Below are 19,485 nucleotides of genomic sequence, written 5' to 3' on the forward strand. Positions count from 1 at the left end.
GCTGCAGTGCTGTGCGCTACCTTGGTGAAGACTGAAGTCTTCTGCCGCCGATTTTCCGGACCTCTTCTTGCTTCTGGCTCTGTAAGGGGGACGGCGGCGCGGCTCCGGGACCGAACACCAAGGACTGGGCCTGCGGTCGATCCCTCTGGAGCTAATGGTGTCCAGTAGCCTAAGAAGCCCAATCCGGCTGCAAGCAGGCGAGTTCGCTTCTTCTCCCCTTAGTCCCTCGCTGCAGTGAGCCTGTTGCCAGCAGGTCTCACTGAAAATAAAAAACCTAAATCTATATTTTCTTTCTAAGGGCTCAGGAGAGCCCCTAGTGTGCATCCAACCTCGGCCGGGCACAAGATCTAACTGAGGCTTGGAGGAGGGTCATAGTGGGAGGAGCCAGTGCACACCAGGTAGTCATAAATCTTTCTAGAGTGCCCAGCCTCCTTCGGAGCCCGCTATTCCCCATGGTCCTTACGGAGTTCCCAGCATCCACTAGGACGTTAGAGAAATAACTAATGAGATCAACAGATGTTTCAGTTTTATATATTGACAAACTTTCACAACACATATATCGAATATAGGGGGTCATTCCGAGTTGATCGCGCGCCTTTTTTTCGCAGCGCAGCTAACAGGTTACTACTGCGCATGCGTATGCACCGCAATGCGCAGGCACGTCGTACGGGTACAAAGCGGATCGTTGCTGGGCGATGGATTTAATGAAAAATCCATTCGCACAGCCGATCGCAAGGAGATTGACAGGAAGGGGACGTTTGTGGGTGGCAACTGACCGTTTTCTGGGAGTGTTTGGAAAAACGCAGGCGTGTCCAAGAGTTTGCAGGGCCGGTGTCTGACGTCAATTCTGGGACCAAAAAGACTGAAGTGATCGCAGCGGCTGAGTAAGTCCAGAGCTACTCAGAAACTGCAAAAAACTTTTTCATCCTGCTCGGCTGCACACGCGTTCGCACACTTGCAAAGCGAAAATACACTCCCCCCATGGGCGGCGACTATGCGTTTGCATGGCTGCTAAAAGTAGCTAGCAAGCTATCACCTCGGAATGACCCCCATAGGGCCTAATTCAGACCTGATCGCTGTGCTGCAAAGTTGCAAAGGTCTGCGATCAGAAAGTCGCCGCCTAGAGAGAGTGAAAACACGGCCCGTGCAACTGTGCGAAGGCAGGTATACGCCATGCAAAAACTTTGCCAGGCAGCAGACATCTGCACATCTGTTTGCAACTCAGTCACTATCGAATGATTTCTCCAGTCTGTGGGTAGCCCAGGACCCTGGGCCGGTTCTAGACCTTGTGGCGCCTCCCCTCCCTCCAGGTAAAATACAGTTGGCGCACGCCCCAAAACAGGGGAGCTGCTTCTTTATAGGGAAGGGGCGTGGCTTCTTCATAGGGAAGGGGCGTGCCTGTACTTGTGCCCCGCTGTAGCTGTGCCCCTAGTTAATTTCCCCCCAGTAGCTGTTCCCCCTGTAGTTGTGCCCCTTGTAGCTGTGCCCCCTATAGTAGTGTTCCCAGTAGCTGTGTCCCCAGTTGATTTGCACCCTGTAGCAGTGCCCCCAGTATGTGCCCCCCTGTAGCTGTGCCCCCTGTAGATTTGCCCCCTGTAGCTGTGCCCCTTGTAGCAGTGCCCCCTGTAGCAGTGCCCCCTGTAGTTGTGACCCCTGTAGCTCTGCCCCCAGTAGTAGTGCCCCCAGTATGTGCCCCCTGTAGTAGCACCGCTTTGAAACCCTAAACCCCCCCCCCCCACAATACCTACCAGCCTCGTTCCTGCCTCTGGACCGCTGCTGCTGCTGTCTCCGGGCGCCAGCTCCTCTCTATGGGAGAGACGTCATGACGTCTCTCCCATAGCAGCGCTGCACTGACACTAGGGGTCAATTTTGACCTCTAGCGTCAGTCAGCGACGCCGGCTGCAGCGGGCACACACGGCGCTCACTGCAGCCGGGGAGCGGGGAGGGAGGGTGGATTAGTAGCGGCTCTTGCTACGGCAGCGGCGGTGCCCTCAGGGTAGCGGCACCCGGGCAAAAAGCCTGCTTGCCCGTGGCAAGAGCCGCTACTGCCAGGACCTACTCCTACAGTGCAATAGAAACAGGCTTACTGGGGCCGGAGCTGACGTCACACACCCTCCCTGAAAATGCTTTGGCATGCCTGCGTTTTTACTGACACTCCCAGAGGATGGCCAGTTAACACCTCCATATGCCCGCTTCCTGTCAATCAACTTGTGTACACCTAGCGATCAAAAAAGATGGATTTTTTTGCAGTTTGGCCTCACGCGCGCGCACTACAATCCGTATGCATGCGCAGTTGATCGATAATCAGCTTCCTTGCAAATTTGCACAAGCGATTAGGTCTGAATTTGGCCCATAGTACCTTAGATTCTGTAATGGCTAGATCACATTGATATTTATTTTTGGAAAAAAAAGTAGAATTTTGAGTTATATCTTGTTAAAAAGTATTTATATGTGGACAGGCCAAAACCATGAAATATAAAAGTTCCTTCCTTCTCATAGTATCTACCCCAATAAGACGACTCCACCAATAAATTTCCAAACATTTATAGAGATTATCTTTGGGACCTCCAAAACATCTGCCCTATGCACACTGTACATTTTGCGGGACTCTTGGGAAAGTAATTTTAGAGGATGAGACAAACTATGGGGGCATGATTTGTTCTGGTGCCCAGAACAAACTTTCTAACTAGGACATGTTTAGTTTAGGGGGAGCTGTTAAATTGGGCTTTAACTACATGATCTACTGATAATTTTACACATTTTAAAAATTGACTGACACAACTACAGTCACCTGCAGAGAGAGAAGACCAATGGTAAAACGTAATACCTTCATCGGCACAGGATACATTTAAGTTGCTGGTATTGTCAGTTTTGAAAAGAAAAAGAACATCTTTCACTGCATCATGGTTCACATCTTCTGTAGCCAGAAAAGCATAACCAACTGTTGCACCGGAATAAGAAAATACATATTACACAGTCATTATATTATCAACAAACAATAAACACTCATTGTTATCTTTCATGTAGAATGTTTTATATTTAAACCATTATCAGGTGCAGTGTAATCACAGATTTTTAAACTTGAATGATGTAACTATATAGGTGTATGAACAGTGGTAGTAAATGGTACCATGTATACTTGTTACCTCTGTTGTTTTTTTAGGACTACTGCCAGAATACAAAATTAACATCATTGCATTAAGTTGCAGAGCATTTTCCAAGGGCAGACATATTAGATATATTTTCAGGTTAAATGGCTAAAGGGCCCTACACACATGCCGATTTGTGTTAAAGATATGAACGATCTCGTTCGAGAACTCGTTCATATCTTTCAGTGTGTAGGCTCCAGTGATGAACGATGCGCGGCCACTCGCTCGTTCATCGCTGGTCCCCCGTCGGCTGTGCATGCAGGCCAATATGGACGATCTCGTCCATATTTGCCTGCACTTCAATGGAGCCGCGTGACGGGGGGAGTGAAGAAACTTCACTCCCCCCGTCACTGCCCCCCCGCCGCCGGGTCGCCCGTCGGCCGTATCCGCCGTCGGGCAGCTCGGCGGCGGATCGGCCAATGTGTAGGGCCTATAACTTATGATGAAGGTAGACTTTCATACAAGAAATCTAAACATATTTTATATGTATATATAATATAATATAATATGAGAGCTGCTAACCCTGCAGGAGCTTTGCACTATACAAATCACAAAAAAGACAGAGCTCCTGCACAAGTTACTATGGATGAAACTGGGGGATTCATTTACAGGCAAGATGATTGGTGCTATGAAAAGCAAGACTTTTACAGCAAACTCCTGAGTTAAAAACAGGTAATGGACCAGATTTTCATTCCAACCAGCCAGATCTGTCAGATAACCTGCTAGGTACACACCATACAATTATCTGGCTGATAATCTGCCAGATTTAGCTGGTTGGAATGAAAATTTGGTAATGGTGAGAGCAAATGACAATGACCATTTGCTCTCAAAAATGGCAAAATGAACAAAAACAGTCGTTCATCCAAGTTGGTTACATTTGTGTTTAATCAATTTGTATGAACGACAGGTTTTGTTACTTTTCCAGTGTTTGCAAGCAAATGGTCGATTGCCATTTGCTCTCATCCATTACCAGATTTTCGTTCCAACCAGCTAGATCTGGCAGATTATCTGCCAGATAATTATATAATGTGTACCTAGCGTTAGTCTGTCTTCCACGGCTATAGCTACTTTGCCACAGAAAAAGTCCCAAAAGTGACTGATAGAAGACAAAAAGCTCACATATTAAAGCAAAGCATGTCCAGTATTGCTTTCTGTTTTTATGTGATATGTCTACCAAATTAACATGTCTACCAAATTAATTTATTATGAATGTTTCTGTTAACAAACAGATTATAAAACAGTCATCAGGCTTCTGTGTTGAGAGATGGGAGCATCTCTATAATATGCAACTTATTGTAGACAGGAAACGTTTCATCTAGTACAACCTGTTTAGTCGTTTCATTTACATTTTCTGAGCCAATTAATACACATGCACTGATATTAATTTCTGCCAGTGGGTGTAATTGCTCTTAAGTGCCACGGCTGGTCACAAGGATGCAGTGGCGGTAATTGCAAATGGTGAGCAGAGGTGCAAAAATATGCTATGGGTTACCCATCCTCTGCTCCACGGGGAGCCGCAGTGGGGGACTTGGTAGAAGCAGTTAGTAACTGCAGGAGAGGTAGTGGGTGATGGGAGAAGCAGGTGGTGACTGTGGAGTAAGCAGGTGGCGGAGAGGCTGTGGGAGACAGAGAGGCAAGTAGTGACTGGGGAGTCAGTGGGTGACGGAGAGGTAGAGGGTAACAGGGAGTAACTGGGGGTGACAGAGAGGCAGGTGGTGACTGGGGAGTCAGTGGGTGATGGAGAGGTATAGGGTGACAGGGTGAGACAGTTGGTGACGCGGAGGTAGAGGATGACAGGGAGAGGCAGTGGGTGACAGGAAAGGTGGCAAGGAGATAGTGGGTGATGGGGAAAGGCAGTGGGTGACAGCAGAAAGCAGTGGGGGACAGGGGGTTGGTAACAAGGAGATAGGGGTTATGGGGAAAGGCAGTGTGTGACAGAAGGCAGAGGGTAACAAGAAGATAGTGGGTGTTGGGGATACTGGGTGACAGGGGAAGGCTTAGGGTGACAGTGAGTAACATCTATGAGTTTACTGCAGACAGACACAGCAGAATTGTGCATGTATGGTACCTTTCTGAATAAGGACCTCCATAACAACAGTGTAGCCATTCTGTGCAGCCAGAGCCAAAGGTGTACTGTATACACAAAGTTACAGGTAGAGTTTGGCTCAGCTACTGCACAAAGCAGTAGTCCTGTAATGTCTTTAAGCTCCAATTTTGCCACAGGTGAGATGGGCTGAAACTGCATAGCAGGGTGGGTCCTCCTATCTATTCTGCCAACAGCGAGACATCATCCCCAGAGGCACCGCCTCACCCTCAGCAGTCAGGCAGTACCCGGCAGTCAGGATGCAGAGAGGTGGAGCCAGAGAGAAATGAGAGGGGACGGCCCCCACCCACTCTGCCTCCTCTGGCTGATACGCATCCTAAGGGTCCTCTTGGTCATGGTCCACAGACAGAGTGGCAGCATACTAAGGACTTATAAAGCTGTAGGCTGCTGGCCCCTTAATAGCTAGTTCCGCCACTGCAAGGATGTGCTTTTCTGTGCCTAGAGAAAACAACTGTGTAGGATTCTACAAATGTATTTAGAATGTACAGAAAACAAACAAAACTGGCATATGTATAGATTAGAGAAGTGTGTGTGTATATGTGCCTCTGGCCCTGACTAACTTACCTGCACTGTCATACTGTATGCTCCAAGTTCTCTGAGAAAAAGGTCTCACAGGGCAAGGAATAATAAACGAAAAAGCAAACACTGCTGTCAGACAAAGAAACAATGCACCAAAAAAAGCTGCAGTGCGAACCCTGGACAAACGTGAAAGTCCACTTTGCTTTTTGATGCACAAATCCTTTTCTCCACTCTTGTCGTTATTTTCTAGTGCTTTCACATCACTGGTCTTCAAAGGATGGTCTTCCTCATCTATATCTTTATTGTTCATTTTTGCAGAGTAAGGCACAGAAATCTTCTGAAAACAGAACGGAGGTGGATTACTTTGAAATCCTTAGGCTGGGTACACACTGGTCGATATATTATATATATTATATGTATATAATGGACGATAAATCTCTGTGGATCGGATGGTGTCTACATCAGATGTCTGTGAATGACATACTGTAGTTCACAGACCTATCAAGTTGGCCATGCAGCACAGCTGAAGCAGCTACATCTTGCATATATATTAAAATTACCAAACACATGTAATCCTGTATTAGATGGAGGACAAACAAACTTTTCAGAAAATGTTAACTAGATCCAATGCAGGCCCAAGCACGTCAAAAAATAGGATTTTAATACCTACCGGTAAATCCTTTTCTCTTAGTCCGTAGAGGATGCTGGGGATGCTTCAAGAACCATGGGGTATAGACGGGATCCGCAGGAGACATGGGCACTTTAAGACTTTAAAAGGGGTGTGAACTGGCTCCTCACTCTATGCCCCTCCTCCAGACTCCAGTTATAGGAACTGTGCCCAGGGAGATGGACATTTCGAGGAAAAAGATTTTTATTTTCAAAACTAAGGTGAGATACATACCAGCTCACACCTCAAACACGCCGTACAACATGGCATTCAACAACAGCGGATGCTACGGCATGACCAACATCAGCCACAGACTGACGGAACTTAACTCAACATGAGTGTAACCATAACCAAAACTGCAGATACAGCCCGCACTGGGACGGGCGCCCAGCATCCTCTACGGACTAAGAGAAAAGGATTTACCGGTAGGTATTAAAATCCTATTTTCTCATACGTCCTAGAGGATGCTGGGGATGCTTCAAGAACCATGGGGTTTATACCAAAGCTCTAGAACGGGCGAGAGAGTGCGGATGACTCTGCAGCACCGATTGACCAAAAGAGAGGTCTTCCTCAGCCAGGGTATCAAACTTGTAAAACTTCGCAAAGGTGTTTGAACCCGACCAAGTGGCAGCTCGGCAAAGCTGTAATGCCGAGACCCCTCGGGCAGCCGCCCAGGATGAGCCCACATTTCTGGTAGAATGGGCTTTCACCAATTTTGGTAACGGCAATCCTGCCGTAGAATGAGCCTGCTGAATCGTATTACAGATCCAGCGTGCAATAGTCTGCTTGGAAGCAGGAGCCCCCATCTTGTTGGGAGCCCACAGGACAAACAGAGCCTCTGTTTTCCTAATCTGCGCCGATCTGGCGACATAGACCTTCAAAGCTCTGACCACATCGAGAGACTTCGATTCCGCCAAGGCATCAGTAGCCACTGGCACCACAATAGGCTGGTTTACGTGAAATGATGAAACCACTTTTGGCAGAAATTGCTGATGAGTTCTCAACTCCGCTCTATCAGCATGGAAGATTAAATAGGGGCTTTTGTGAGACAAAGCCGCCAACTCAGATGCCCGCCTTGCGTATGCCAAGGCCAACAACATGACTACTTTCCAAGTAAGGAATTTTAACTCAACCCTACGTAAAGGTTCAAACCAATGAGATTGCAGGAACTGCAACACCACATTAAGATCCCACGGTGCCACAGGGGGCACAAATGGAGGTTGGATGTGCAGCACGCCTTTCACGAAGGTTTGAACTTCTGGAAGGGAGGCCAATTCTTTTTGAAAAAAGGATTGACAAGGCCAAAATTTGTACTTTAATAGAGCCTAACTTTAGGCCCGCATCCACACCTGCTTGCAAAAAATGGAGCAAACGCCCCAGCTGAAATTCCTCCATAGGAGCCTTCTTGGATTCACACCAAGACACATATTTCCTCCAAATACGATGGTAATGCTTTGCCGTCACTTCTTTCCTAGCCTGAAGAAGTGTGGGAATGACTTCACTTGGAATACCCTTCCGGGCTAGGATTTGGCGTTCAACCGCCATGCCGTCAAACGCAGCCGCTGTAAGTCTTGATACACGCACGGTCCTTGTTGTAACAGGTCCTCGCGTAGAGGAAGAGGCCAGGGATCTTCTATGGGCAATTCCTGAAGATCCGGATACCAGGCCCTCTTTGACCAATCTGGAACAATGAGTATCGCCTGAACCCTTGTTCGTCTTATAATCTTTATCACCTTCGGAATGAGTGGAAGTGGAGGGAACACATAGACCGACGGAAACACCCACGGTGTCACAAGGGCGTCCACCGCTATTGCTTGAGGGTCCTTCGACCTGGAACAATATCTCTGAAGTTTCTTGTTGAGGCGGGACACCATCATGTCTATTTGAGGAATTCCCCAACGACTTGTCACTTCTGCAAAGACCTTTTGATGAAGACCCCACTCTCCTGGATGGAGATCGTGTCTGCTGAGGAAGTCTGCTTCCCAGTTGTCCACTCCTGGAATGAAGACCGCTGACAGAGCGCTTGCATGTCTCTCCGCCCAGCGAAGAACTTTCGTGGCCTCGGCCATTGCCGCTCTGCTCTTGTTCGCCCTGGCGGTTTATGTACGCCACTGCTGTTATATTGTCTGACTGAATCAAGACGGGCAGACCGCGAAGATGTTCCGCTTGCAGAATGCCATTGTAAATGGCCCTTAATTCCAGAATGTTTATGTGCAGACAAGCTTCCTGGTTTGGCCATTTTCCCTGAAAATTTCTCCCCTGTGTGACTGCTCCCCAGCCTCGGAGACTTGCATCTGTGGTCACTAGGACCCAATCCTGAATCCCGAACCTGCGTCCCTCCAGAAGGTGAGAACTGTGCAGCCACCACAGGAGGGAGATCCTGGTCCTGGAAGATAGGAGTATTTTCCGGTGCATGTCCAGGTGAGACCCGGACCACTTTTCCAACAGGTCCCACTGAAACACCCTGGCATGGAACCTGCCAAACTGAATGTCCTCGTAGGCCGCCACCATCTTCCCCAGCAACCGAGTGCATTGAAGAATCGACACTCTTGCCGGTTTCAGAATCTGTTTTAACATGTTCTGTATTTCCAGAGCCTTTTCCACTGGAAGAAAAACTCTCTAATTCTGTATCCAAAATCATACCCAGGAACGACAGCCGTGTCGTTGGAACCAACTGTGATTTTGGCACGCTTAGGAGCCAACCACGTTGTTGCAGAATCGTCAGTGAGAGCGCAACATTTTTCAGCAATTGCTCCTTGGATCTCACCTTTATGAGGAGATCGTCCAAGTACGGGATAATTGTGATTCCCTGCTTGCGTAGGAGAACCATCATTTCCGCCATAACCTTGGTGAAAATCCTCGGAGCCGTGGACAGACCAAACGGCAACGTCTGAAATTGGTAATGACAATCCTGAACAGCAAACCTCAGGTATGCCTGATGTGGAGGATATATTGGAACATGTAAGTAGGCATCCTTTATGTCGACCGACACCATAAAATCCCCCTCCTCCAGACTGGAGATCACTGCTCGGAGAGATTCCATCTTAAATTTGAACTTTTTTAGAAAGAAATTGAGGGATTTTAGGTTCAGAATCGGTCTAACTGAGCCATCCGGCTTCGGGACCACGAACAGGCTCGAATAAAAACCCTCCCCCTATTGTGACGGGGGTACTGTGACAATGACTTGATTTTGACACAGCTTTTGTATTGCAGCGCATACTACCTCCCTTTCTAGAAGAGAAGCTGACAAGGCCGATTTGAAAAATCGGTGAGGGGGCACGTCTTGAAACTCTAATTTGTACCCCTGGGTTACTATTTCTAATATCCAAGGATCCAGGTCCGAGTGCACCCAGACCTGACCGAAGAGTTTGAGACGTGCCCCCACCGGTGCGGACTCCCGCAGAGGAGCCCCAGCGTCATGCGGTGGATGCCGGAGAGGACTTCTGCTCTTGGGAACTTGCCACAGCCTGTGACCTTTTTCCCTTTCCTCTTCCTCTCGCAGCAAGAAAAGAGGATTTTCGCCCTTTTTTGTATTTATTGGGCTGAAAGGACTGCATCTGATAGTGGGGCGTTTTCTTTTGTTGCGCAGGAACATAAGGTAAAAATTATGACTTACCCGCGATAGCCGTAGATACCAGGTCAGTGAGGCCGTCACCAAACAAGACACTACCGTTACATGGTAGAGACTCCATAGTCTTCTTAGAGTCAGCATCCCATTGATGTATCCACAATGCCCTCCTAGCCGAGACTGCCATGGCATTGGCCCTTGATCCCAAAAGGCCAATATCCCTCGCAGCTTCTTTTAAATATGCTGCAGCGTCCCTGATATGACCCAGAGTCAAAAGCACGCTATCCCTGTCCAGGGTATCTATCTCAGATAACAAGTTATCTGCCCACTTTTCAATAGCGCTACTCACCCATGCTGAAGCAACGGCAGGCCTGAGTATCGAACCTGTAGTGACATAAATGGATTTCAGTGTATTTTCCTGCTTACAATCCGCAGGATCCTTTAGGGCCGCTGTGTCAGGAGACGGAAGCGCCACCTTTTTGGACAGACGCGATAGAGCTTTGTCCACCGTGGGGGTTGACTCCCACCTTTCCCTGTCCCCAGGGGGGAACGGATATGCCACTGGAATTCTTTTGGGAACCATTACCTTCATATCAGGATTTTCCCAAGCCTTTTCAAAAAGAGCGTTCAGTTCATGAGAGGGAGGAAACATTACCTCAGGTTTCTTTCCTTTAAACATACAGACCCTTGTATCAGGAACAGCAGGGTCCTCTGTGATATGCAACACTTCTTTTATCGCCACAATCATGTACTGAATGCTCTTAGCCAGTTTAGGATTCAATCTGGCATCACTATAGTCGACACTGGAATCAGAGTCCGTGTCGGTATCCGTATCTGCTATCTGGTTAAATGCACGTTTCTGTGACCCCGAAGGGGTCTGGGCTTGTGACCATGCATCCTCCATGGATTTCCTCCATGTCTGGTTTTTAGACTCAGATTTATCTAATCTCTTAGTCAACCGAGCCACATTTGCATTCAAAACACTCAACATATTTACCCAATCAGCCGTCGGCGGTGCCGACATGGTCACTCCCACCGCCTTTTCTGTCCCCACTCCAGCCTCGTCCTGGGAAGCGCACTCAGCCTGAGACATGTCGACACACGCTTACCGACACCCACAACCACACTGGGGCTATAGGGGACAGACCCACAGTAAAGCCTGTTAGAGAAACACAGGGGGAGTTCTGCCAGCTCACAACCCAGCGCCTGTTCCGGTTCTGAAGGGAGTAATATACTGACCAGACATGTTAGCGCTTTCAATATCAACCAAATAGCACCAAATCTCTTGTGCCCCCCCCCCCCCCCCCCCCCGATTTGCACCCTGTTACTTGTACAGTAGTGTGGGAGGCCAGGCTCAAGCGTCTCTGCAGCTTCTGTGAAGAGAAAATGGCGCTGGTCAGAGCTGTGAGGGCTAAGCCACGCCCCCTTAATGGCGCGCTTCAGTCCCGCTTAATTTCAGATATTTATACTGGCGGGGGTCTTGTATTTAGTGCCCAGCACTGTATACACTCATTGCCAGTCGCTATTTGAGGTTTATGCTGCCCAGGTCCCCCCCCCTGCACCCTGCAGTGCCTTATGTATGTTGGAGCATGGCGCGCAGCGCGGCCGCTGCGCTGTACCTCAAACGCCATCTTCTGCCGTCACTGAAGTCTTCTGATCTTTTTCTACTCACCCGGCTTCTGACTTCTGGCTCTGCAAGGGGGGTGACGGCGCGGCTCCGGGAACGAGCAGCTAGGCGCACCAAGTGATCGGACCCTCTGGAGCTAATGGTGTCCAGTAACCTAAGAAGCAGAGCCCTGAAACTCACAGAAGTAGGTACCTGTTGCCAGCAGGTCTCCCTGAAAATAATAAACCTAACAAAAGTCTTTTTTCCTGAGAAACTCTGGAGAGCTCCTCAGTGTGCATCCAGTCTCACTAGGCACAGAATCTAACGAGTCTGGAGGAGGGGCATAGAGGGAGGAGCCAGTTCACACCCCTTTTAAAGTCTTAAAGTGCCCATGTCTCCTGCGGATCCCATCTATACCCCATGGTTCTTGAAGCATCCCCAGCATCCTCTAGGATGTATGAGAAAACATGGCAATCCCAATCTCTACCATTGGGTGTTAGAAGAAACATCAATGTGGGTTTTAAATGGCTGTATTTGGGTCAAGATCTGTATAGAACTATAACGAAAGCAGCTTAGAATTTCCCTCTGCAAACCAAAGCATGTCCCATGTGGGTATCTTCTAACCTCTGCATCGGAAGACGATATGAACATCTTATTAATATATAGGTGCTTAACCATGCCTTGATATGCAGAGGTTGATTGCAACGGATTCTCAATGTCCATACAGGCTTTAATAATTCTAACAATGGTAGTGAATTCTCTTGAGATTCTTTTTTTGCTTTGCTTCCAACACCCAACAACAACAAAAAAAACACAGACACACAGAGGGGCAGATTCAATTGAGTGCTAGGTCCTGTAGGAGCATCGTGGGATATTCAACTACAGTGCTGGCAGCCAGTAGCACTTTTCCACTCCATGGCCTTTCCCCAACGCGTTTCAACAACTTTCTCAGTTTGTTCTCTTCTTGCTATTTAAACCTCTCAACATCAACAACATTCAATTTAGGTTGTAATTTAAAATATGTATCTGTAGGAATGGTTTTTCCTATATACTAGAATCCCTTATTTGGATTACAGCAAGTACTGTATATGCAGGGAGTTCAAAATGTCCCCCTGCAGTGACTGTATGCTAAGCAAGTCTGCCCCCAGAGAATGTGTGCAACATACTATGACAATACAATTGTTTTTAAACACTTTATTTACAGGAAATAAAAGAACATTTGTTATTTATCTACATTAAAGGGTCAATCCAATTCTGTGCAAAGTTCTCGCGGGTGCAAGTTAGCATGGCATTAGCGGCACTTTAGCCAGAACATGCCTGAAACTGCTAACAGCCCCACAGGGCTGCTAGCAAAATTGAGCGAGATGTAGTGCCATTGCTGGCATTTTAACGCCGCAGCAACTCACATCCTTCGCTCTGAAATGGATCAACACCTGTGTTGAAAGTGTTCTCCCTCTCTGGGCTCACATGGCTGATGAGGAGATCTGCAGCCAGAGAGCGCTCACTGTGTTGGAATACTTTTTTTTTTTTTTAGGCCAACTTTCTTAGGATGTGTTATATAGTGCAGGTTGAGTATCCCTTATCCAAAATGCTTGGGACCGGAGGTATTTTGGATATCGGATTTTTCTGTATTTTGGAATAATTGCATACCATAATGAGATATCATGGCGATGGGACCTAAATCTAAGCACAGAAGGCATTTATGTTTCATATACACCTTATACACACAGCCTGAAGGTCATTTTAGCCAATATTTGTAATAATAAGATTTTACTCACCGGTAAATCTATTTCTCGTAGTCCGTAGTGGATGCTGGGTACTCCGTAAGGACCATGGGGAATAGACGGGCTCCGCAGGAGACTGGGCACTCTAAGAAAGAATTAGGTCTACTGGTGTGCACTGGCTCCTCCCTCTATGCCCCTCCTCCAGACCTCAGTTAGGGAAACTGTGCCCGGAAGAGCTGACACAATAAGGAAAGGATTTGGAATCCCAGGTAAGACTCATACCAGCCACACCAATCACACCGTACAACTCGTGATACTATACCCAGTTAACAGTATGAATAACAACTGAGCCTCACGAACAGATGGCTCATAACAATAACCCTTTAGTTAGGCAATAACTATATACAAGTATTGCAGACAATCCGCACTTGGGATGGGCGCCCAGCATCCACTACGGACTACGAGAAATAGAATTACCGGTGAGTAAAATCTTATTTTCTCTGACGTCCTAGTGGATGCTGGGTACTCCGTAAGGACCATGGGGATTATACCAAAGCTCCCAAACGGGCGGGAGAGTGCGGATGACTCTGCAGCACCGAATGAGCAAACTCAAGGTCCTCCTCAGCCAGGGTATCAAACTTGTAGAATTTTGCAAACGTGTATGATCCCGACCAGGTAGCAGCTCGGCAAAGTTGTAAAGCCGAGACCCCTCGGGCAGCCGCCCAAGAAGAGCCCACCTTCCTCGTGGAATGGGCTTTGACTGATTTAAGATGCGGCAGTCCAGCCGCAGAATGTGCAAGTTGAATCGTGGAGCAGATCCAGCGAGCAATAGTCTGCTTAGAAGCAGGAGCACCCAACTTGTTGGGTGCATGCAGGATAAACAGCGAGTCAGTCTTTCTGACTCTAGCCGTCCTGGAAACATAGATTTTCAGGGCCCGGACTACGTCCAGCAACTTGGAAGCCTCCAAGTCCTGAGTAGCCGCAGGCACCACAATAGGTTGGTTCAAGTGAAACGCTGATACCACCTTAGGGAGGAATTGGGGACGCGTCCTCAATTCTGCTCTGTCCATATGGAAGATCAGATAGGGGCTTCTACAGGACAAAGCCGCCAATTCTGACACCCGCCTAGCCGAAGCCAAGGCCAAAAGCATGACCACTTTCCACGTGAGATATTTTAATTCCACGGTCTGAAGTGGCTCAAACCAATGTGATTTTAGGAAATCCAACACCACGTTGAGATCCCAAGGTGCCACTGGGGGCACAAAAGGGGGCTGAATATGCAGCACTCCCTTAACAAACGTCTGAACTTCAGGCAGTGAAGCCAGTTCTTTTTGAAAGAAAATAGACAGGGCCGAAATCTGGACTTTAAAGGATCCCAATTTTAGGCCCATAGTCACTCCTGACTGTAGGAAGTGCAGAAATCGACCCAGCTGAAATTCTTCTGTGGGGGCCTTCATAGCCTCACACCAAGCAACATATTTTCGCCATATGCGGTGATAATGCTTTGCTGTCACCAGTGGCGTAACTACTGCCCCCGCAGTCCTCGCGGTGGCTTGGGGGCGAGGGGCTGCGTGGGAGCCACTGACTTTGCACAGATTGACATGCGGACGAGCGTCCGCATGTCAATCTGCGGTCTCCCTCCCTGCTGTAAGGACTAGGAGGGACACGGAGCGCATAGCGCGTCTCTCCTGTGTCCCTCCTGGCTCTCCCCCGGCCGGTCTAATAAAGGAAGTGCCGTTCGTGAGCTCTGATTGGTTCACGAACCGGCACTTCCTTTATTAGACCGGCCGGGGGAGAGCCAGGAGGGACACTGGAGATGCGCGCTATGTGCTCCGTGTCCCTCCAACACAAAGGTGCGGGGGGGAGGAAGCAGGCACTGGGGGCATATACCTGGCACTGTGGGGGAAGATCTGGCACTGGGGGCATATACCTGGCACTGGGGGCATATACCTGGCACTGTGGGGGAAGATCTGGCACTGGGGGCATATACCTGGCACTGGGGGCATATACCTGGCACTGTGGGGGAAGATCTGGCACTGGGGGCATATACCTGGCACTGTGGGGGAAGATCTGGCACTGGGGGCATATACCTGGCACTGGGGGCATATACCTGGCACTGTGGGGGCATATACCTGGCACTGGGGGCATATACCTGGCACTGGGGGCATATACCTGGCACTGTGGGGGAAGATCTGGCACTGGGGGCATATACCTGGCACTGGGGGCATATACCTGGCACTGGGGGGGAAGCAGGCGCTGTGGGGGAATATCTGGCACTGGGGGGGGCATATACCTGGCACTGTGGGGGAAGATCTGGCACTGGGGGCATATACCTGGCACTGTGGGGGAAGATCTGGCACTGGGGGCATATACCTGGCACTGGGGGCATATACCTGGCACTGTGGGGGAATATCTGGCACTGGGGGCATATACCTGGCACTGGGGGCATATACCTGGCACTTGGGGCATATACCTGGCACTGTGGGGGAAGATCTGGCACTGGGGGCATATACCTGGCACTGTGGGGGAAGATCTGGCACTGGGGGCATATACCTGGCACTGGGGGCATATACCTGGCACTGTGGGGGCATATACCTGGCACTGGGGGCATATACCTGGCACTGGGGGCATATACCTGGCACTGTGGGGGAAGATCTGGCACTGGGGGCATATACCTGGCACTGGGGGGGAAGCAGGCGCTGTGGGGGAATATCTGGCACTGGGGGGGGCATATACCTGGCACTGGGGGGCATATACCTGGCACTGTGGGGGAAGATCTGGCACTGGGGGCATATACCTGGCACTGTGGGGGAAGATCTGGCACTGGGGGCATATACCTGGCACTGGGGGCATATACCTGGCACTGTGGGGGAATATCTGGCACTGGGGGCATATACCTGGCACTGGGGGCATATACCTGGCACTTGGGGCATATACCTGGCACTGTGGGGGAAGATCTGGCACTGGGGGCATATACCTGGCACTGTGGGGGAAGATCTGGCACTGGCGGCATATACCTGGCACTGGGGGCATATACCTGGCACTGGGGGCATATACCTGGCACTGTGGGGGAAGATCTGGCACTGGGGGCATATACCTGGCACTGTGGGGGAAGATCTGGCACTGGGGGCATATACCTGGCACTGGGGGCATATACCTGGCACTGTAGGGGAAGATTTGGCAGTGGGGGCATATACCTGGCACTGTGGGGGAAGATCTGGCACTGGGGGCATATACCTGGCACTGTGGGGGAAGATCTGGCACTGGGGGCATATACCTGGCACTGGGGGCATATACCTGGCACTGTGGGGGAACATCTGGCACTGGGGGCATATACCTGGCACTGGGGGGGAAGATCTGGCACTGGGGGCATATGTGGCACTGGGAGCACGGCCCTAACAACAAGCACTACCCCCTAGCAACGAGCATGACACCCAGTGCATGAAACCCCTGGCAACGAGCATGACACCCAGTGCATGAAACCCCTGGCAACGAGCATGACACCCTGAGCATGAAAACCCCTGGCACCATGCATGGAACCAAGAGCATGAAACCCGTGGCAACGAGCAGGTAATTTAAAAGTAATTAGAAGCCTTACTGTAGAACTTAATGTGTAATGGGCATTACGGTGTGTGGCATAATGTATCACGGACATTGCGGTGTGTGTCATAATGTGTCGGGCATTACGGTGTGTTGTATACTATATCACGGGCATTGTGGTATGTGGTATAATGTCTCAGGATCATTGTGGTGTGTGTCATACTGTGTCACAGACATTGTATGTGCTATAATGTATCAGGGGCATTGCAGTGTGTAGCATAATGCATAACGGGCATTGCGATTCCTGTCATAATGTGTCACAGGCATTACGGTGTGTGGCATAATGTGTCGGGGGCATTACAGTGTGTGCATATTGTGTCATGTGCATTATTGTGTGTGGCATAATGGCTAAGGCCATTGCAGTATGTGGAATAATGTATACTGGGCATTACTAGAAGGAGGAAAAATGACAAATAATGTAAGGGGCATGAATCAGGATTATTTTTCTTTCCTGTGGTGGCTAACGTCTGGGCGTGCAGGTTGCAAAACTGGGGTATAAGGTAGTCTTTTCCTGCAATACCACGCCCCTTTACGCGAAGCCACGCCTATTTTAACGAAGCCACACCCCCTTTTTGGTGGCGCGCGGCTACGGCGCGCACATATTTGTCCCTTTACTAATGCCAATTATGGGGGGTATGGGGGGGGGCGCCGAAGGATTTTTTGGCTTGGAGGAGGAAAATTTCTAGTTACGCCACTGGCTGTCACCTCTTTCCTAGCCTTTATCAGCGTAGGAATGACTTCAACCGGAATGCCCTTTTCCATCAGGATCCGGCGTTCAACCGCCATGCCGTCAAACGCAGCCGCGGTAAGTCTTGGAACAGTCAGGGCCCCTGCTGTAGCAGGTCCTGTCTGAGAGGCAGAGGCCAAGGGTCCTCTGAGATAATTTCTTGTAGTTCCGGGTACCAAGTCCTTCTTGGCCAATCCGGAACGATGAGTATAGTTCTTACTCCTCTTTTTCTTATTATCCTCAGCACCTTTGGTATGAGAGGAAGAGGAGGGAACACATAAACCGACTGGTACACCCACAGTGTCACTAGAGCGTCCACAGCTATCGCCTGAGGGTCCCTTGACCTGGCGCAATATCTTTTTAGCTTTTTGTTTAGGCGGGACGCCATCATGTCCACCTGTGGCCGTTCCCAACGGTTTACAATCAGTTGGAAGACTTCTGGATGAAGTCCCCACTCTCCCGGGTGGAGGTCGTGCCTGCTGAGGAAGTCTGCTTCCCAGTTGTCCACTCCCGGAATGAACACTGCTGACAGTGCTATCACGTGATTTTCCGCCCATCGGAGAATCCTTGTGGCTTCTGCCATCGCCATCCTGCTTCTTGTGCCGCCCTGTCGGTTTACATGGGCGACCGCCGTGATGTTGTCTGACTGAATCAGCACCGGCTGGTTTTGAAGCAGGGATCTTGCCTGACTTAAGGCATTGTAAATGACCCTTAGTTCCAGAATATTTATGTGTAGGGAAGCCTCCTGACTCGACCATTGTCCTTGGAAGTTTCTTCCCTGCGTGACTGCCCCCCAACCTCGGAGGCTTGCATCCGTGGTTACCAGGACCCAGTCCTGTATGCCGAATCTGCGGCCCTCTAGAAGATGAGCACTCTGCAGCCACCACAGCAGAGACACCCTGGCCCTCGGGGACAGGGTGATCAGCCGATGCATCTGAAGATGCGATCCAGACCACTTGTCTAACAGATCCCACTGAAAGATCCTTGCATGGAACCTGCCGAATGGAATTGCCTCGTAAGAAGCTACCATCTTTCCCAGGACTCGCGTGCAGTGATGCACCGACACCTGTTTTGGTTTCAGGAGGTCTCTGACCAGAGATGACAACTCCTTGGCCTTCTCCTCTGGGAGAAACACCTTCTTCTGTTCTGTGTCCAGAATCATACCCAGGAACAGCAGACGCGTCGTAGGAACCAGCTGCGACTTTGGAATATTCAGAATCCAGCCGTGCTGTTGTAGCACTTCCTGAGATAGTGCTACTCCGACCAACAACTGCTCCCTGGACCTCGCCTTTATAAGGAGATCGTCCAAGTATGGGATAATGAGAACTCCCTTCTTTCGAAGGAGTATCATCATTTCGGCCATTACCTTGGTAAATACCCTCGGTGCCGTGGACAGACCAAACGGCAACGTCTGGAATTGGTAATGGCAGTCTTGTACCACAAACCGGAGGTACACCTGGTGAGGTGGGTAAATGGGGACATGCAGGTACGCATCCTTGATGTCCAGTGATACCATGTAATCCCCTTCTTCCAGGCTTGCAATAACCGCCCTGAGCGATTCCATTTTGAACTTGAACCTTCTTATATAAGTGTTCAAGGATTTTAAATTTAGAATGTGTCTCACCGAACCGTCTGGTTTCGGTACCACAAACATTGTGGAATAGTAACCCCGTCCCCGTTGAAGGAGGGGAACTTTTATTATCACCTGCTGGAGGAACAGCTTGTGAATTGCCGCCAGCACCACCTCCCTGTCCGGGAGAGTAGCTGGCAAGGCTGATTTGAGGTAACGGCGAGGGGGAGACGTCTCGAATTCCAGCTTGT

The 19,485-nt window shown here is 49.4% G+C and overlaps 1 protein-coding gene across 6 annotated transcripts in view; it reads right to left on the bottom strand.

Annotated features, from left to right (window-relative positions):
• The window catches only part of FAM234A (family with sequence similarity 234 member A), a 173,420-nt gene that overhangs the window by 91,494 nt on the left and 62,441 nt on the right, over positions 1–19,485 (bottom strand). For 4 of the 6 annotated variants that reach the window (XM_063934207.1, XM_063934206.1, XM_063934202.1 and 1 more), the window contains exons 2-3: positions 5,818–6,109; positions 2,828–2,941 (exon numbers count right to left, since the gene is read on the bottom strand). In XM_063934207.1, coding sequence (XP_063790277.1) covers positions 2,828–2,941; positions 5,818–6,082 — 379 coding nt within the window. In that variant the 5' untranslated portion in view covers positions 6,083–6,109. The remainder of the gene's footprint in view (positions 1–2,827; positions 2,942–5,817; positions 6,110–19,485) is intronic. The other 2 variants (XM_063934205.1, XM_063934203.1) reach the window with 1 other exon arrangement.

The sequence above is a fragment of the Pseudophryne corroboree genome, chromosome 7 (assembly GCF_028390025.1).
Source record: "Pseudophryne corroboree isolate aPseCor3 chromosome 7, aPseCor3.hap2, whole genome shotgun sequence".
Lineage (NCBI taxonomy): Eukaryota > Metazoa > Chordata > Amphibia > Anura > Myobatrachidae > Pseudophryne > Pseudophryne corroboree.